Source organism: Saccopteryx bilineata, chromosome 3, assembly GCF_036850765.1.
Source record: "Saccopteryx bilineata isolate mSacBil1 chromosome 3, mSacBil1_pri_phased_curated, whole genome shotgun sequence".
NCBI lineage: Eukaryota > Metazoa > Chordata > Mammalia > Chiroptera > Emballonuridae > Saccopteryx > Saccopteryx bilineata.
Genome location: NC_089492.1, coordinates 313,684,203 through 313,703,960, shown reverse-complemented (window position 1 = coordinate 313,703,960; position 19,758 = coordinate 313,684,203). Strand labels below are relative to the sequence as shown.

At 52.5% G+C, this 19,758-nt stretch overlaps 2 protein-coding genes across 8 annotated transcripts in view; one reads left to right on the top strand and one right to left on the bottom strand.

Annotated features, from left to right (window-relative positions):
- The window catches only part of EXOC3L2 (exocyst complex component 3 like 2), a 136,811-nt gene that overhangs the window by 81,147 nt on the left and 35,906 nt on the right, over window positions 1–19,758 (bottom strand). The window lies entirely within an intron of this gene.
- KLC3 (kinesin light chain 3) lies at window positions 10,785–19,685 on the top strand. Of its 7 annotated transcripts, XM_066271806.1 has the most exons (13): window positions 10,785–10,902; window positions 14,609–14,887; window positions 15,373–15,603; window positions 15,909–15,978; window positions 16,363–16,582; window positions 16,986–17,073; window positions 17,152–17,253; window positions 17,780–17,953; window positions 18,542–18,632; window positions 18,705–18,742; window positions 18,830–18,939; window positions 19,107–19,170; window positions 19,459–19,685. In XM_066271806.1, the coding sequence occupies exons 2-13, from the start codon at window positions 14,630–14,632 to the stop codon at window positions 19,528–19,530; spliced, it is 1,518 nt and encodes a 505-aa protein (XP_066127903.1). In that variant the 5' UTR covers window positions 10,785–10,902; window positions 14,609–14,629; the 3' UTR covers window positions 19,531–19,685. The 7 variants fall into 7 exon arrangements, with proteins under 7 accessions (XP_066127903.1, XP_066127902.1, XP_066127900.1 ...); XM_066271805.1 differs by having other exon boundaries at window positions 18,720–18,742; window positions 19,107–19,685; XM_066271803.1 differs by having other exon boundaries at window positions 19,107–19,685.

The following is a 19,758-nucleotide window of genomic DNA, read 5'->3' as shown; positions in this document are numbered from 1 at the left end:
GGCAGAGGGAAGCATAGGAAGAAGAACTGGAGCTGCAGAGGGGACAGGAGCAGATGTGTGGAGCCCTAGGGGTCGTGGGGGAGTTTTCATCCCTCTGTGAGACGGACAGGAACCACTGAGGATTGTGAGCATGGCAGAGACAGGATCCAGCCAGATCACACAACTAGTAGGTGTGTAATCCCCTGGACCCCTAATAATCTCTTATGTAGACAGTTGATATTCTTTTTGGCCACACAGCATCAGAAGTCCTTTCTATGTTTGAGGAGTTCCCCACCCTATGATGACTTTCTTTGGAGAAGCCAAAAACATTAGCAACTTCGTGTCCCAAAATCCTCTTCAGTAACAGTTTTCTTACAAGTCTCAGAGAGGTTAAGTGATTTTCCCAAGGTCACACAGCTGGGAAGGAGCAGAGCTGGGAGTCAAACTGACACAAGACTGTGGATTATAGGTTCAGACTTTGATGAAAATAATTTCTAGGCCTCTCGTCAAGGTCAGACATTATTGTCAACCCAGAGTTTCTTTCCAGGTCTTCAGGCCCTAGTAATGTGTACCTACTTCTCCATGCCCCCCCTTTCACCCTAGCAGTCTAGCTTCAGGTTCCAATCACTTTATGCACATTTGTCAATGTAATTCGCCAACAGTCCTATGAAGTGAGTACTGCAGATTTTACAAATCAAGAGAGTGAAGCCCAGAGAAGGCAAGTCATTTGCCCAAAGTCACACAGCTGAGAAGTAGCACAACCAGGCTGGACCAGATGGTGAGTCCCTGAGCTTGTATTCACAATCCCTTCCTGATCCTACCTCTTCATGCTGAAACCGCATTTACAGAAATGGACACTGAGGTTGAAAAATAGCAAGGGAGTTGCTCAAGTTCACAGCCAGTATTCTGGATTTTCAAAGCCTGCATATTTCCCGTCACCCTCATGGCCCTGGCATTACAGAGCAACCCTGCTCCAAAACTCTCAGTTTCCTACCACCTCCACTGTCCCTATTACTTCCCTAAGGATGTGGTGCCACATTCAGGGGAGACTCTAGGAGGCAGCACTCCACCCCCATGGCCCACCAGAATGCTCTATTCACCCACCTCCAAAATTCCTCTCCCAATGCTGGTAGTCTATAATGCCAACTGATTCAGGGAAGACAAGTTGTAAATCAAAGCCAGCCCCAGAGCCAGAGAGTTAAGGACCTACTCACTCCTTGTTCCTGGCGAGCAAGGCCCAGCCTGCTGCAGCCCTGTAACTAACTGGCTCTCAGGCCCATGTGGTGGAGAGGTGTGGAGAGACAGGCAAATAAGATACTTTCATGACTTCCTTTCTGCCCTGCCCAGTTCTTCCAAATTGATCTTTATCAATTTAGTTATACATTGTCCTCTAGGTGCTGCTTTTGTTGCATTTCAGTTTGTGGTTTTTTTGGTTACATTTTGTTTTTCTGGTTGTTTTTCCATTCTATTGTTTCAAATCTATTATTTACATTGAAAATGTTATATGTGAAGTGAATGGGTGGTCACATTTATTCATATTTTAGTTTCTTTTTTTTTTTTACAGAGTCAGAGAGAGGGAGGGACAGACAGACAGGAATGGAGAGAGATGAGAAGCATCAATCATCAATTTTTTGTTGCGACACCTTAGTTGTTCATTGATTGCTTTCTCATATGTGCCTTGACCGTGGGCCTTCAGCAGACCGAGTAACCCCTTGCTCGAGCTAGCGACCTTGGGTCCAAGCTGGTGAGCTTTGCTCAAACCAGATGAGCTCAAGCTGGGGACCTCAAGGTCTCAAACCTGGGTCCTCTGCATCACAGTCTGATGCTCTATCCACTGACCCACTGCCTGGTCAGGCTAAAATTACTTTTTTATTGAGGTATAATTATTCACTAAAGTGCCCTGATCTTAAGATCAAGGAACTTTTATATATATACATATACATCTGAGTAATAATCACCAAGACCAAGATAGAGGATATTTCTAGCACTCCAAAAAACTCTCTCATACTGCCTGCTAGTCTATTTCCAAAGGAGCTATCTCTTTTTCCAAAGGAGCCACTATCCTGCTTTTTACACCATATATTAGCTTTGTTATTGAACTTTGTATAAATAGAATCATACAGGATGCTCTATCTTTGGTCTGATTTCTTTTGATCAACATTCTGTCTCTTGAGATTCATTCATATTGGCACATGCAGAAATAGATTGTTTAGCAGGTTTTGTTATGTATTAGTTTGATTATTGGTCTGTTATAATTTCTTCTTTGTCTTATTAATTAGGTTTTAAAAATCTTTTTTTTTTTTTGTATTTTTCTGAAGTTGGAAACAGGGAGGCAGTCAGACAGACTCCGCATGCGCCCGACCGGGATCCACCCGGCACGCCCACCAGGGGCGATGCTCTGCCCATCTGGGGGGTCACTCTGTTGCAACCAGAGCCATTCTAGCGCCTGAAACAGAGGCCACAGAGCCATCCTCAGCGTCCGGGCCAACTTTGCTCCAATGGAGCCTTGGCTGTGGGAGGGAAAGAGAGAGACAGAGAGGAAGGAGAGGGGAAGGGGCGGAGAAGCAGATGGGCCCTTCTCCTGTGTGACCTGGCCGGGAATCAAACCCGGGACTCCTGCACGCCAGGCCGACACTCTACCACTGAGCCAACCTGCCAGGGCCTTAAAAATCTTTTTATAATGAATAAAAGATGAGACATGCTTGCCCTGTGGTGGTGCAGTGGATAGAGCTTCAGCCTAGAATGCTGAGGTCACCTGTTTGAAACCCTAGGCTTGTCCAGTCAAGGCACATATGACAAGCAATCAAACAATGAACAACTAAAATAAAGCAACTATCAGTTGATACTTCTCGCTTCCCATTTCTTTCTCTCCTCTCTCTGCAAAATCAATAAATAAAATTTAAAAAGAAAAAAGATGAGACATCTCCCAAAGGGAATAATATGCAGCTGTTAAAAAGAATAAAACTAGCCTGACCAGGCAGTGATACAGTGGACAGAGCCTTAGCCTGAGACGCTGAGTACGCTGAGTACCTAAGTTCGAAACCCTGAGGACGCTGACGTGAGCACAGGCTCACCAGCTTGAGTGCAGAATCACCAGCTCAAGTGTGGGATCATTGCATGACCCCATGGTTGCTGGCTTGAGCAAGGGGTCACTGGCTTGGCTGTAGCCCCCAGACCAGGCACATATCAAAAAGCAATCACTGAACAACTATGAGTTGATGTTTCTCATCTCTCTCCCTTCCTGTCTGTCTGTCCCTCTCTCTCTCTAAAAAAAAAAAAAAAGAAAGAAAGAAAGAAAGAAAGAAAGAAAGAAAGAAAGAAAGAAAGAAAGAAAGAAAGGTAAAACTAATCTCTATGTAGTACTTTGGAATAATTGCCAAGTGTCTTAGTTCTTTGTGGCTGGGGCTGCTATACACAGACAGAGTGGCTTATAAAAAATAGAAAATGTTGCTTTCAGTTCTGGATCCTGGAAGTCCAAGATCAGGGCACCAGCACAGCCAGGCTTGGACCCTCTTCTGCACTGAAGACTTCTTATATCCTCATGTGACAGGAGGGATAAGGGAGCTCTCTGAGTTCCCTTTTATAAGGGCACTAATCTCACTCATCAGGGCTCTATCATTATGACCTAATCACCTCCCACAGGCCCCGCCTTCTAATATCATCCATCACCTTTGGGAGTTAAGATTTCAGCTTGTGGATTTTAGGGGACAAAAATATTTAGACCATAGCACCAAGACATATTGCTAAGTGGGAAATAAACAAATATAACACTACTGCCACAAAAATGCTGTGAAACGCATCACCTTAATATGTAGTAGCTTTGGCCCTGGCCGGGTAGGTCAGTCGGTTGGAGCATCGTCCTGATACACCAATGTGTGGGTTCAATCCCCAGTCAGGGCACATACGGGAAACAAACACTGAATACATTAATAAGTGGAACAACAAATGAACGCTACTCTCTCTTTCTCTCCTTTCTTCTCTCTGTCTCTCTAAAAAATAAAAAAATCAATCAATACAAAATGCAACATTGTTTAAACTTTATTTTGAGAGTATATTTTTAAAGCTGGGGACAGTGAAACAAAGAAGGACTTAGGATAGAAAAAGCAACAAGAGAGAGCATGGGCGGTGCTGCTCTGCCTCCTGGAGAGTCAGAGAAAAGGGGGCCTTGGAAACAAGTTCTGGGGGTTAGCCCTGGGTGAGCTGCTGCTGCCCCTTGCCCCCCTGCTGCAAGTCTCATGGGGTCTTAGAGCTCAGGAGATGCACACCTGTGGGGGAAGACGAGGGAGAGGCGTGGCATGGTCATGGAGGGCGAGCACACAAAATGCAGTAGTTCTAAATGCATTTCGGCTGGCTGAGAATGGGTGATATAGGACGAGCCCAGCTGGGAAGCTCTGTTTCATACTGTTAAAACAAGACAACAGGCCCCAAATGGACTTATGCTAACTGAGCCTCATATCACCAAGACTTAACTTAATGACGGTTTTGGCTCTCCCAGAAATGGAATCTTAAACCAGTCAATCAGGAATCGCCCAATCAGCACTAGTTAGGTCATCCGCCTGACAGACTCCTGCCGTCTCCTAAAGGAAAATGACTTTGCAATAACCAAGCTGCTTTTCTGCCAAGGATAACTTGTTTGTTCCCTTTCCCTCTGCCTATCAGTCTTTCGGTTTTTTGTGTGGCTTCTCGGAGCTCCTTTCTATCAGCTAGAGTGGATGCTGCCCGATTTGGACCTGTTTTTGCTCAAATAAACTCTTAAAAATTTAAGTTTGCCTCTGTTTATCTTTTAACAATATGCAGATGGTGCGGGGCGTGGGCCAAAGTAGGAGCAGAGCAGCAGCGCAGAAAAAACCCTGTCTCAGGCCCAGACACAAAAGGAAATGTTCAAAGCCTCCTAAGGTCTAAGCTCAGAACTGGCCTGTTACTTGTGCCCCTCTGCTGCCATTGTCCAAAGCAAGTCATATGACCACACCCAAAGTCAAAGCTGTCAATCAGTCTATCTCAGGGGTCCCCAAACTTTTTACACAGGGGGCCAGTTCACTGTCCCTCAGACCGTTGGAGGGCCGGACTATAAAAAAAAAACTATGAACAAATCCCTATGCACACTGCACATATCTTATTTTAAAGTAAAAAAACAAAACGGGAACAAATACAATATTTAAAATAAAGAACAAGTAAATTTAAATCAACAAACTGACCAGTATTTCAATGGGAACTATGCTCCTCTCACTGACCACCAATGAAAGAGGTGCCCCTTCCGGAAGTGCGGCGGGGCCAGATAAATGGCCTCAAGGGGCCGCATGCGGCCCGCTGGCCATAGTTTGGGGACACCTGGTCTATCTCTATGGGTAAGATTGTGTACATTTGTACTTTTCTTCAATGGGCACTCATGCTCATACATCCACGTGCAATTCATACCCACAGACGATCTCTGCAAGGGTATTAGGAACCGGTAATGTGTCTGCTTCCGGGAAGGATGTATGGGGACAGAGGGAGACAAAGACTCTTCACTCTATAGCATTTTGTTCTCTGTGAATATTTTTTCTGACAGTGCGTGACTATGTAAATTTTTGCCTGGCCAGGCGGTGACACAGTGGATAAGAGTGTTGACCTGGTATGCTGAGGACCCAGGTTTGAGACCCCATGGTCGCTGGCTTAAAGCCCAAAGTCACTAACTTGAACAAAGAATCCCTGGTTTGGCTGGATCCCCCCAGTCAAGGCACATATGAGAAGCAATAAATGAACAAGTAAGAGTGTCACAACTGGCCCTGGCCAGTTGGCTAATGGTAGAGCGTCGGCCTGGCGTGCAGGAGTCCCAGGTTCGATTCCCTGCCAGGGCACACAGGAGAAGCGCACATCTGCTTCTCCACCCCTCCCCCTTTCCTTCCTCTCTGTCTCTCTCTTCCCCTCCTGCAGCCGAGGCTCCATTGGAGCAAAGATGGCCCAGGCTCTGGGGATGGCTCTGTGGCCTCTGCCTCAGGCGCTAGAGTGGCTCTGGTCGCAACAGAGCATCACCCCCTGGTGGGGGTGCCGGGTGGATCTCGGTTGGGCGCATGTGGGAGTCTGTCGGACTGCCTCCCCGTTTCTGGCTTCGGAAAAATACCAAAAAAAAAAAAAAAAAAAAAGAGTGTCACAACTATGGGTTGATGCTTATTTTTCTCCTTTCTAGTCAATCTCTGTCTCTCACTAAAAATAAATAAATGAGCTGGAGTTCTTTTTTTTAAGATTTTATTTATTGATTTTAGACAGAGGATAGAGTGACAGGCAGGGGTAAAAAATAGGAAGTATCAACTCATAGTTGCTTTTCATGAGGTGGGCAAGCCTGGGGTTTTGAACCGGCAACCTCAGCATTCCAGAAGATCAACACTTTATCCACTGCACCACCACAGGTCACATGGAAACTTTTTAAAAACTGTGGCCAGGCCCTGGCTGGTTGGCTCAGTGGTAGAGCGTCGGCCTGGCGTGCAGGGGTCCTGGGTTCGATTCCCGGCCAGGGCACACAGGAGGGGCGCCCATCTGCTTCTCCACCCCTCCCCCTCTCCTTCCTCTCTGTCTCTCTCTTCCCCTCCCGCAGACAAGGCTCCATTGGAGTAAAGATGGCCCGGGCGCTGGGGATGGCTCCTTGGCCTCTGCCCCAGGCGCTAGAGTAGCTCTGGTCGCGACAGAGCGACGCCCCGGAGGGGCAGAGCATCGCCCCCTGGTGGGCAGAGCGTCGCCCCCTGGTGGGCGTGCCAGGTGGATCCCGGTCAGGCGCATGCGGGAGTCTGTCTGACTGTCTCTCCCCGTTTCCAGCTTTGGAAAAATACAAAAAACAAACAAACAAACAAAAACCTGTGGCCAAGGCCCTGGCTGGTTGGCTCAGTGGTAGTGTGTCGGCCTGGCGTGCGGGAGTCCAGGGTTTGATCCCCGGCCAGGGCACAGAGGAGAAGTGCCCATCTGCTTCTCCACCCCTTCCTCTCTCCTTCCTCTCTGTCTCTCTCTTCCCCTCCCGCAGCTGAGGCTCCATTGGAGCAGGGATGACCCGGGCACTGAGGATGGCTCCATGGCCTCTGCCTCGGGTGCTGGAATGGCTCTGGTGGCAACAGAGCGACGCCCCAGATGGGCAGAGCATTGCCCCCTGGTGGGCATGCCGGGTGGATCCCGGTCGGGCGCATGCGGGAGTCTGTCTGACTGCCTCCCCGTTTCCAACTTCAGAAATATATACACACAAAAAAAACAAACTGTGGCCAAGAAGAAAAAACAAAATATTCCTCACCCATTCTTTTTGTTTTTTACTAACTATAAGAGAAAATTTATTTAGAAAGTCCCAGGGGTAGAATAAGTGAGGGGTAAAAGAAATGGACCCAGCAAATAAGTCACAGAGGCAAAAGAAGGGCCCTTGGAGCTTAGGAGAGAGAAAAGGAAAGGCAACAGAGCCTAGGAGCGAGGAAGAATGAGGGGGAGGAAGGCACTGGTATGCCACCAGGAGGGAGAACGCTTCATCCATTTTTCTGACATGGCAAATTGAGGCCTTAAGTGATAAGATGAGGGTCTTATTGAGAGGCTACGTGGCTGTGGTCTTGGGCAAGGGCTCTCCTTTCTGAGCCTCAGTTTCTCCCTCTTTATATGGAGCCAATAATTGTGCTTCCCTCAGGGGTTGGTTATATGGATTCAGGGGCTCTGCTACTCCTTGGCTGTGTGATCTTGGACAAGTCACTTGACCTCTCTGTGCCTCATCTTCTTCTCCTGTGTTATGGGGATAATCATAGCACCTTGCCAGGTTGATGTGAGGATTAATAAAGTTAATTTACAAGACTTGGCATAGGGCCCATCCTGAGTAAGAACTCAAGACACTTCAGCCCTCGTTGGTGTGCAAAAGTGCTCGGCACACCCTGGCTGAGTAGTTCTGTTGGTTAGAGCATTGCCCTGATTCCTATGTTGCAGGTTCGATCCCCAGTCAGGGCACATCCAAGAATCAACCAGTGAGTGCATAAATAAGTGGAACAACAGATTGATGTTTCTCTCTCCCTCTCTCTACCTTCCTCTTTCTCTAAAGTCAATAAGATAAATTAAAAAAAAAATTTTTTTTAAGTGCTTGGCACAAACAGGGCCAGCATAAAGAAATAGTCACCAGCCCTGGCCTGTTGGCTCAGTGGTAGAGCGTCGGCCTGGCCTGCGGGAGTCCCGGGTTCCATTCCTGGCCAGGGCACACAGGAGAAGTGCCCATCTGCTTCTCACCCCTCTCCCTCTCCTTCCTCTCTGTCTCTCTCTTCCCCTCCCGCAGCCAAGGTTCCATTGGAGCAAAGTTTGCCCGGGAGCTGAGGATAGCTCTGTGGCCTCTGCCTCAGGCGCTAGAATGGCTCTGATTGCAGCAGAGCATAGCCCCAGATGGGCAGAGCATCGCCCCCTGGTGGGCGTGCCGGGTGGATCCCGGTCGGGCGCATGTGGGAGTCTGTCTGACTGCCTCCCTGTTTCCAACTTTGGAAAAATACAAAAAAAAAAAAAAAAAAAGAAAAAAGAAATGGTCACCTTAGTCAACATGTTCTGCCTGACCAGGCAGTGGTGCAGTGGATAGGGCGTCGGACTGGGACTCAGAGGACCCAGGTTCGAAACCCAGAGGCCGTGGGCTTGAGCGCAGGCTCATCTGATTTGAGCAAGACTCACCAGCTTGAGCCCAGGGTTGCTGGCTTGAGCAAGGGGTCACTTGGTCTGCTGTAGCCCCCTGACCAAGGAACATATGAGAAAGCAATCAATGAACAACTAGGGTGCCCCAACGGAGAATTGATGCTTCTCATCTCTTTCCCTTCCTGTCTGTCTGTCCCTCTCTCTGTCACACACACACACACACACACAAATCATGTTCTCCTTTCAGTCTTTTTTCTCACTTACTATTCACCATTATGCTATATAATGAGTGTGATCATCTCAGTTTTATAAATGAAGAGATAGGTTCCCAGTATTATAGACAAAAAAATAGGTGTTTACTGTTGCCACTCAGTTAAAATCCTACTGAGTGGCAACAGTAGGATTTGAACTCAGCTCTACCTGGCTCCAATTCCCCCTCTCACAGGCCCACACCTACATGCATAGTGTTTTCCATGGGCTACTCCATGCTAAGGATTACTCATTAGTCCCCAAGACAGCCTCACTGACTAGGTTACCCCTGTGAGTCCTCAGACCAGGAACTTGAGGCCCAGAGAGGTTAATTCCTGGCTCAGGGGTCACACAGCTAGCAAATGGTAAGCAGGGATTTGCATCTGGGCTGCCTGGCTCCAATTTTGTACTGCCCCCTAATAAGCGTGTGGCAGATGTCAAACCACTATCCAGTGTCCTAAGGCTAAAAAAGTTGGGGGTGGAAAAAAGAGTTGGGGGTGGGGGACTCAGCTGCCTCCTTCTACCCTGTTCCCTAAAAATAATCTGGAAAAGTTAGAGCTTAAAGTTGAGTTTTATTTTATATCATTCCATCAACACTCACTCTCCCGAGTGCCTTCTCTGTGTTCTGTTCTATTGGGTAGCACTGGAGACACTATAACTCACAGTGGGTAGGGCTGGGATGTGGGAGCCCAGGAAGCTGCAGGAGCCTGGAAGGATGTCTCATGCAGCCTGTGAGGGGTCAGAGAAAGCTTCCGGGAAGAGGGAGCATGTGCACTGGGATTTGGAGAACAGGTGCGGAGCTGCTCGATAGTCTGCGGCCTGGTCCACGGAGCAGCAGCGCCCTCTGCTGTATACATTCTGTAGGGCAGAGACCGGGGTAAGGCAGAGGTTCAGAAAAGCTTGCGTTAAACCAAATTCTATGATAGAACCTGTGAGCCCAGCTTTTTGGCAAATTTACGTTTCTAGAACTTGAATGAGTCAGCCAGTCACTCAAGAGGTATTTGTGGAGCACCTACTTTGCTCCAGCTCTGTTCTAGTGCTGACCTTCAGTGGGGGGGAGAATCAATAATTTATCATATAATCAGTAACTAATATTTTCTAAGTGCTTCCTATCCATTTATTAACTTATTCAATCCTCACAGTCTTTGAGTATCTCCATTTTACAGATAAGGAAAACGGAGAGGGGGTAAATTACTTGCCCAACGCCTGCACAGCCAATAAATGCTGAAATGAGATTTAAACCCAGAGCCCAAATTTTCCTAGCCACATAACATAATAATGTGATCTATTACATAAAATAATTTTAGGCCCTGAAAAGTTTGTGAACAAAAATCAAGAAGGGAAATGACTCTGACCTGCGGTGGCGCAATAGGTAAAAGCGTTGACCTGGAACGCTGAGGTTGCTGGTTCAAAACCCCGGGCTTGCCTGGTCAAGGCACATACGGGAGTTGATGCTTCCTGCTCCTCCCCCCCTTCTCTCTCTCAGCTTCTCTCTCTAAAATGAATAAATAAAATCTTAAAAAAAAAAAAAAAAAGGGAAATAAGCTACTGTTTTGGTGGGAAGGTGTCATTTAGAAGGGGCAGTCAGGCAAGGCTTCTCAGAGGAAGCAGCCTTTGCGAAGATACCAAATGGTGAGATCTGTGAGAAGAGAGGTCCAAGCAGGAGGTACAGTCAAGGCAAAGGTCCAGAGGCTGAAACTGCAAGAAGGCCATGGGTCTGGGATCCAAAATTTCCAAGATTCCAAGTTCTTGAGGTTCTAGCTCGCCGAGGAGGCGTTTCCCGGCCTCACGCACGCTGGGATCTCCTCAGGTTCGACGTGCCCTGGAGGTTCCGGGCTCCGCGTCCAAGCGCTGCAATTTCCCCCGGGCCCTCGCTGCGGGGCCAAACTTTCCCCAGGTGGTGGGCGGGGCAGGCCTCACCTGCGGGGGCGGAGCGCTGGCCGCCACGCCCCGCAGAGGACTCGCCCACGGCCCTAGACGCGGGGCACAGCTGGGAGCCGCAGGGCGTGCGCCGCACGAGAGAAGCGGCCCGGCGCAGCGCGGCCGACTGCGTCCCGGAGCCGCCACGGTCAGGTGGGAGTCGGGAGTGAGGGGCGCGGGTCCCCTGGGCGGCGAGGATGGAGGTGGGGACGGAGGGTGAGGGCTGGGCCTGGCACACCCCTGGACCCGCCGGCCTGGTAACGGGGACCGGCCTCGGAGCCCCTTGACTTCCTCTGCCCCTTCCTGGGGCTCCCCCGGCGCCGGAGGCCCGGTTGGGGCCCGCCCCCTTCCCCGGGCGCAAGTAAACAGGGCGGGGGCGGGGCTTAGGGGGAAGGAGGGGGCCCTTGTGACGGCTGCCAGGAAGACGGGGCGCGTGGCTCTGGGCTGGCAATCTAGGGACAAGTTGTGTGGTTTGGAAGGCTGCCCATGATGGGGACCTCTCGCCTGCAAGTGTGTGGAGAGAGTGTGTACGTGTGCATGAGGGGTGGTATATGAAACTGAGGTGTGTGTGTCATGGTGTAGAGAGCTCAGGTGTGTGTAGAGAGGATGTTGGGCTGTGGTTATGGGTGTGAAGCGAAGATGGACTGTCCGTGTGACCCTGAGAGGTCGCACAGTGTGAATGATGTGGAAATCAGTTCAGTGATGTGGGGCTGTTGGCTATCTCTGTGTGTTTGTAATGCTGTTCAAGTGTGTGGCTGTGTGTATGGGAGGGAGTGGAACTGTTGGATTAGGTCTGAGTGTGACCAAGAGGTTGCATGGCAGTGGTTGTCTTTCTACCTGTAAGATGGGGGAGTTGTGCCCTGACAGGGTACCTCAGTTGTTAGAGTGTCATCCCAGTACAGCAAGGTTGTGGGTTTGTGCCCCAGTCAGGGTACATACAAGAATCAACCAATAATTGCATTAAAATGTTGAACAACAAATTGATGTTTCTCTCTCTTTCTTTCCATTTTCTCTAAAATCAATGTTTTATTTTTTGAGACAGAGAGAGAGAGACAAAGAGAGGGACATATAGGGACAGACAGAAAGGGAGAAAGATGAGAAGCACCAATTCTTTGTTATGACTCCTTAGTTCATTGATTACTTTATCATATGTCCCTTAACCAGGGGCTCCAGCAGATCGAGTGACCCCTTGCTTCAAGCCAGCGACCTTTGGGCTTGAGCCAGTGACCATGAGGTCATGTCCATGATCCCATGCTCATGCCAGCGACCCTGCACTCAAGCTGGTGAGCCCATGCTCAAGCTGGCAACCTTGGGGTTCCAAACCTGGGTCCTCTGTGTCCCAGTCCAATGCTCTATCCACTGTGCCACAGTCTGGTCAGGCTAAAAGCAATTTTTTAAAAAGTTGGGAGAGTGGCAGGGAGGTGGGTAGAGTGTGCAAAAATGGCTATGGGGGTGGACTATCATTGTCAGCTATGTGGTTGTGCATACAGAGCTGAGCACGTGCAGGAGATTTCCCTGCTGGGGGACTGTGAGTGCCGGTGCATTAGGGAAATAGCCCCAGTGCTGTGTGGCTGAGCATGTCATGGCTGCTGTTACTGTGGTCGTCAGTCAGACTGGATGGTGCAGGCAAGGCTGTCTGGAGCATTCGGCTCAGCTGTCTGACATTGTGCATAAGGTTGTAGGTGGTTGAAGAAATTGGCAAACCTGAGTGAATACTGGTTGCAGTTGTCAGATGGCTCTCGAACTTGTTTGATTGTGGTGTTGTTTCTTTTTTTTTTTTTTTATGGAGACAGAGAGAGTCAGAGAGAGGGATATACAGGGACAGACAGACTGGAACGGAGAGAGATGAGAAGCATCAATCATCAGTTTTTCATTGTGGCACTTTAGTTGTTCATTGATTGCTTTCTCATATGTGCCTTCACTGTGGGGCTACAGCAGACCGAGTAACCCCTTACTCGAGCCAGCGACCTTGGGTCCAAGGTTGGTGAGCTTTGCTCAAACCGGATGAGCCCGTGCTCAAGCTGGCGACTTCGGGGTCTCGAACCCGGGTCCTCCGCATCCCAGTCCGAGGCTCTATTCACTGTGCCACCACCTGGTCAGGTGTGATTGTGATTGTTAATGGAGCTTGTGTATGAGGTGTGAAACTAAGAATCGTGTGACATATACACATGTACAAAGGGACTGATAAATGCACAAACATATCCAGAAAGAGAGAGAGATTGAGGGTGATAAGAGCCCAAGGTCTATAAAACCCACGGGATAATGTGCTGCCCTTACTGCATGTCCAAGTGTGTGTGATTGTGAACTTGCGAGCAGGTGCTGAAACCACTGGGCTACTCTCAATGGATGGACACAGTGGCTTGAGTGAAGTATGCTTGGGAGGCTGTTTGTGGAAACTGTGGCACTGCCTCTTAGTGTCTCCACAGCCATTTGTGCCCTGGCCACCCACTTGTGACAGTGTAACTGAGTTTGAATTCAGGGGCCATTTGTATGCCTATGTTTGGAGTTCTGTATGTGAATCTGTGTGTGCATTGTGTGAAGGTGTGCAGATCCTGGGGCAGAGAGGAAGGGGGGAAGATGGTGACAGGTCCATCATCCAGGTGTGCTTGGAGGAGGCATTGGGCACACGGCAGAGCCTGGGTGGCTTGCCGGGCTGTGCAGGTGTGGGAGAGGGCGTGTATGACAAGCGTAAGTGCCAGGAGATGGTCAGAGCGTGAGGCATTTGGGATTTGGTTGTGTTTTTGCAAGGAGAAAGTTCATTTCTGTGTGCTGTGTGTTGGTTTCTATTTCAGAGAGGAAAATATGCCTGTGTGTTAGGTTGTGTTTTCAAAAGGGGAGCGTATGTGTGTTTGCCTGAGTGTTGCATTAGGTTGTATTTTGAAAGGAAAGTGTGGATATGTGTGTGTTTGTTGAGTTTTATATTTTAGAGGAGGAAGAGAAGGCATCTTACGTTGTATTTCTAAGAATCCCTTCTGAGGGTGCGTATGTGTATTGAGTTGTATTTCTGAGAGGGAGGTGTTGTGTGTGAGTGTGTATACGAGGACTCCAGCTGTGTCATTGGCTTTGTCGCCCACATACAACTACATGAAGTCTCACGTGTAAGACCCCCCCCATTATGTTCTTGGTCTCAGACCCTCACTGTCAATGGCCAGTGACATCCCTGGGCCATACCTGTCACACGTGTGTCCTAACATGCCTTGGGCTGGCTGGGCCTGTCTGCAGTGGAGAGCAGAGCCCTTGTTCCCTCAGGGTCTGTCAGCTCCTCAGACCTGGGGAGCCACACATGGGGTTCTCCCCCCTGACCCCCCATCTAGCGGCCTCCTCTGTTTCTGGAACCCCAACCCTGGGTCCTTTTCTCTTGTCCCACCCCCCAGCCCCAGTGGTCTAACTGGTTCCCAACAAAAACACCCTAAGAATGAGCTCACAGAGAGGCTGCCGCCTCCACACACCCCGCCCCACACACCGGCGGAAGTGGGTGCTCCAGCTCCAGGTCACACAGCCAGGGGGTCTGGGCCAGGGTCTCCAGGGCCCTGGGGTGGCGAGGGCTGGTCAGGTGGGCTGGAGCCGGGGTGGGTGGGGCAGCCACGAGCCAGCTGTTTGCCCTCTTTTAGTTAGTCACCTGGGGTTTTGGAGTTGTCCTCAGGGCTGAGAACAGGCAAAGGTAGACTAGAATGTTCTCAGTTGAAGGCTGGCCAGGATGGGTGTGGGACTGGGAGCTGGCTGGAAGGAGGAGGGTAGGGAGGCAGAGGGCTGGCAGATGGCTCGAAAGGGAGATGGCTGGGAGGGGTCCTGCTGGCCGGAGCGGCGCAGAGGCTGAGAGGCTGGCTTGCCTGGCTTTGGCAATGACTTCCCCAATCAGGCCTGTCCCCCGGGAGCAGCAATGTCCGTGCAGGTGGCCGCCCCCGGCAGCATGGGGCTAGGCCCAGAACACTTGAGCCCTGAGGAGCTGGTGCGGCAGACACGACAAGTGGTTCAGGGGCTGGAGGCCCTCCGTGCGGAGCACCGTGGTCTGGCAGGGCACCTGGCAGAGGCCCTGGCAGGACCGGGCCTGGTGGCTGGCACAGAACTGCTGGAAGAAAAGCAGCAGGTGGTGAGCCACTCGCTGGAAGCCATCGAGCTAGGGCTGGGCGAGGCCCAGGTATGAGGGGTTCAGCTCTGGTGGGGAGACTCAGATCTGGGGTGAAGCCCAGGGAGGCGGGCCAGGTGTGTGGGGAGGGGCCAGGCTGGGGTAGGTGAGCCCTGGGAAGCCAGATCTGGGAAGGAGAGGCCCCCCGGACAGCACTGGGGGGGACTTGAATGTGACAGGAACCCCTGAACCAGATGGGATCCTTTTATAGAACTGTGGGTCCTGGAAAACTTGAGGGTACATGGGTAGGACATGAAGTCCTGGACATAATTTGAGAACCTGAGTGAAATCAGAAGGACCCCTGAGTAGGATTTGGCTATGTCCCTGGGAGGCCTCTGTGCATCCTTGCAGCCACACTGGAGGGCTCTCTGCAGAATCTGGGGGGTCCCGGACAGAATAGGGATACTCTGGCTTGGCTTGAGGTGCTGGGCTGGGGCGGGGCCTGTCTGGCAGGGTAGGGACCAGGCCCCTGACTCTCAACCCCCAACCCGCGGCAGGTGCTGTTGGCCCTGTCTGCGCATGTGGGTGCACTGGAGGCTGAGAAGCAGCGGCTGCGAGCGCAGGCCCGGCGGCTGGCCCAGGAGAATGCATGGCTGCGGGAGGAGCTGGAGGAGACACAGCGGAGGCTGCGCACCAGTGAGGAGGCCGTGGCCCAGCTGGAGGAGGAGAAGGGCCACCTGGAGTTCCTGGGGCAGCTGCGGCAGTATGACCCACCTGCGGAGAGCCAGGTGCTCAGGGCCCTGCGAGGTGGGGGCCGCGGTGCGCTCGGGGGCCCGACCCTCCTTAGGTACCCCATTCCCCCCCAGCCTTCCCTGGAGCCCCATGCTCTAGGCCCTCCAAGAAACCACCAACCCACTCGAATTTCTGCGGAAGCCCTCTGCTGTTCCACCTCAGCCCGAATCCTCCCCAGGCCCTCAGGAGACCCCTGAGGCCCCTGACCATCATCAGCCCCCTCAAACCCTGAGACTTGAGACCCCCTCTCTGAAACTCACTCCCAGCCCTCATGACTCCTCACTTTTCTGTCCTCCCGCAGCAGCCTGAGTCCCCACCTCGTCGAGACAGCCTGGCCTCCCTGTTCCCCAGTGAGGAGGAGGAAAGGAAAGGTGGATGTGGGGGAGTACGTGACCGGGGAGCTCGGCCATGGAGGGTGAAAGGCTGAGGCTGAGGCCGGGGAGGGACGACTGGACCCCCGTCTCTGAGCAGGGGACGGAGGTCAGAGCTGGGTGTCAGATGAAGCAGGTGGCATTAGGGGGTGACAGTGGGCAACTGAGGCTGGAAGATGTGAAACCTGGCAGGTGGGTGCCTGTGTTCACATCCCGTGGGCCAGTTCAATGCTGGGATTCCAGTCTCAGTAGTCAGTGCAAGGCCCTCTGGACACAGGGGTCAGTTGGACAGCAAGGCAGCCCTAGCTGTGTGGTGGGTATGTCCCCTCGTGTGAGGCTGGAGGGGTAGGAGACCTGCAGTGACTAGGTACCTACAACCCCCAGGCCCTGAGGTGGCAGGGGCCGCAGCCGCTCAACAGGGTGGCTATGAGATCCCGGCCCGCCTTCGGACCCTGCACAACCTCGTGATCCAGTATGCAGGGCAGGGCCGCTATGAGGTTGCCGTGCCACTGTGCCGTCAGGCCTTAGAGGACCTGGAGCGGAGTTCAGGCCACTGCCACCCCGATGTGGCCACCATGCTCAACATCCTGGCACTGGTATACCGGTGAGGGCTGCAGCTGGCTGGGCTGCAAGGGCTGGAGGGGCAGCAGGGGTGGAACCATTGTTGGGTGGAAGATGAGGGACCCTCGTATCCTGCTCTGTCAACATGGGGCACAGGGGTAGTGGTGGGTGGGGGAAGAGATCTGGGGAGGCCACTTCAACCAAAGCAGAGAGGCGTCAGGGAGTGTGGGTGACAGAGACCTCAATAGAGTGGGGATGATCCCTGGAGTGGCCAGAGGTTTGGCAGTGATCTGGAGGTGCAGGGACCCTGTGGTAGCCTTGGGGTATGAGGAGACCCAGAAGGGACCCCAAAGGGTGCCACCTATGCCTGGTTCAGCCAGGTCCCTGAGCCTGCTGGAATTAGCCTGGTCCTGGCTGACCGTCTCCATCCCTGGGCTGCCCCACAGGGACCAGAACAAGTACAAAGAAGCTACAGACCTTCTCCATGACGCCCTGCAGATCCGGGAACAGACAATGGGCCCTGAGCACCCTGCAGTGAGTGGGGCCCTGGGAGGGAGGGAGGGCTGGGGGCTGTGCCTTCTTCCGCTTGACCTGCCTCCTCCGACCCCACAGGTGGCTGCCACCCTCAACAACCTGGCTGTCCTCTATGGAAAGCGTGGGCGGTACCAGGAGGCAGAGCCCTTATGCCAGCGTGCTCTGGAGATCCGTGAGAAGGTCCTGCCCTCTGCCTAGCCCAAGTCCTCTGTCCTGAGACCCTTCCCATTTGATCCTGCTCAGTTCTGTGGTTCTCAAGTTACCCTGATCCCATGTTATCCAGATTTGTTCTTGGGACCATTGACCTTTTATGTCCTTCTCACAGGATGTTATGAGCCAACAATTTAAGCCTAGAGCACCATTCCCATGACCCACCATACTGTCCTTCCCTGACCTCTGTTTGACTTTGACTCCCGACTCACCTCTCCTCATATAACTCACTTCACATACCCCTACCCTGGCACAACCTCCTCCTTAATCTACCATTTTACCTTGTATCCCAAGGCCAAGGTGGCTTCTGGACTGCCATCATCTCTACTGTGATGAACCTCTAATTTGTATAACTTCTGCCCTCCAGTCCAACCTCATGTAATTCTCCACTCCAGTCCTGTAACCCCTGACTTGTGACCCCTGTTATGGCTGCTGGCATCATGTGGCCTGCCAATCCTGGATATCCCTAATGACATGTGACCCCATGAACCCCTAGGTCCTGGGTGCCGACCACCCAGATGTGGCCAAGCAGCTCAACAACCTGGCCCTGCTCTGCCAGAACCAGGGCAAGTTTGAGGAGATGGAGCAGCACTATGCCCGAGCCCTGAGCATTTACGAAGCCCTGGGTGGGCCTCATGACCCAAATGTGGCCAAGACCAAGAACAACCTGGTGAGGATGCAGTGGTCCCTGCGGTGTATGTGTGTGTGTGTGGGGGGACTGATAGGTCAGGTGCTGGGGAAGCACCCTTGCTTTAAGGGTGGGATGCCAGAGGCCAGGAGCGCCCCCTGCCAGGCCCCATGGAGAAGGCATTTCCCCAGACTCTTGTCTTAGCTGGGCCCTGACTGGTGGGATGCTCAACACAGAGGCCGTGGGAGTGAGGAAGCAGGAAAGGGGTGGCAGCCAGAGAACATCCCAAGTGAAAGATGCTTCTCCAGGAGATGACAGCATTAGACCTTTATTGAGCTCAGTCTTTCCCTGTGCCATGTTTCTTAAAGGACCCTGTGAGGTAGATATTCTTGTAGCCCCCATTTTGCAGATGAGGAAACTGAGGCACAGAGGTTGTCACCAGCCTAAGGTAGAACAGAAAACAGGCTGGGCCCAGAAGCCCCCTGCCCTGGGTCACCTAGGCAGGAAGTGGTGGGGACAGGCTCCAAGGCCTGGAGGGGGAGTAGGGCTGAGGAAGATGTGCCAGGATGCAGTGCTGGGAGTTCCCAAGGTCAAGCCCCATCACCCGGCTGTGCCCCCCCCGCCCCGCAGGCCTTAGCCTACCTGAAACAGAACAAGTACCAGCAAGCAGAAGAGCTGTACAAAGAAATCCTCAGCAGGGAGCGCCTGCCCGCCCCTCTTGGTGAGCCCCCAGTCCCTCCCCTCCCCTCAGGAGGCTTTTCAGTGTCCCCACCATATTACTTCTATTCCCCAGGGTCCCCCAACACAGACGCAGCTGGTGATGCAGGACAGGTAAGGGTGGACTTGGCTTTGGCTTCCAGGGTGGGAATGGGGACTGGGTGGGGCATGGGGCTGACTGGTGTCCCCTGGCCTCCCCAGGTCCGGCGACGGAGCAGCTCTTTGTCCGCCAAGTTGCGTGAGTCTATCCGGCGTGGAAGTGAGAAGCTGGTGTCCCGTTTCAGAAGCGAGGGGGTCACAGCAGCAGCTGGGTGAGTGTTGGATCAGGTCAGTGAAGAACCCCCGATATCCACAGCCCCTCCCTGTCCCGCTTAAAGCCTTCCATGGCTTCGTCTCCCCTGTGACACATCAGACTGGGTGCCGGAGTCTTCCCCGGGTTGGAAGTGGGCACCCCTGGACTCACTGGCTCCCTCTGCAGGATGAAGAGAACTGTGTCCCTCAACACGCTGTACATGGATGGTGCAAGGGCCGCTGGGACCCAGGTGAGGGGGAGACAGGGCACGCAGGCCAAGGATGGAAGGGGGGCCATGCTGACAGGCCCAGAGGCGAGGGGAGGGAGAGGACAAGCTGGCATCAGGAACCAGGGGTCAGTAGGATGGAAGGGACCCAAGGACACACGGATGGGTTTTACTTGGGGGTGGAGGTAGCAGGCTCGGCGTGCGGGAGAAGGACGATGGCAGCCAGGCTGCTGCGGGAAGCTCTGGTGGCAGCTGGAGCAGTGGGGTCCTGCCTCTCACCTCCCTCCAATCCCCCTTTCTGCCTGTCCCTAGCTCCCTAGCCGGCACCTGAGTCAAGCCTCTCGGACCCTCAGCACCAGCACCCAGGACCTGGGCCCCCGTTGAAGTCTACAGGACCATGTGGCTGTAGCTTCCTGGGGAGAGTGGGAGAAGGGTGGGCGCAGGGAAGCCCTTCTGTCTCCCTGCCTGCTCCCCACCTCCGGGGCACACCTGCTGTACTGGGCTGCCCTCTTCCCACAATTAAAGGCTGTAGATTTGGCTGCCAGGACTGTCTGCCTGCAGTTTCCTCCCTGCAGGGCCTTCCAAGGCCTCCCTGAGGCCCCTCTGAGCCCC

What these genes read in the sequence shown, in the direction of transcription:
- KLC3 (XM_066271800.1), top strand. Translation starts at nt 14,630, where the DNA reads ATGTCCGTGCAGGTGGCCGCCCCCGGCAGCATGGGGCTAGGCCCAGAA. An exon ending in ATCCTGGCACTGGTATACCG is followed by an intron (nt 16,583 to 16,985) that starts GTGAGGGCTGCA and finishes GCTGCCCCACAG; the next exon opens with GGACCAGAACAAGTACAAAG. An exon ending in TGGGCCCTGAGCACCCTGCA is followed by an intron (nt 17,074 to 17,151) that starts GTGAGTGGGGCC and finishes CCGACCCCACAG; the next exon opens with GTGGCTGCCACCCTCAACAA.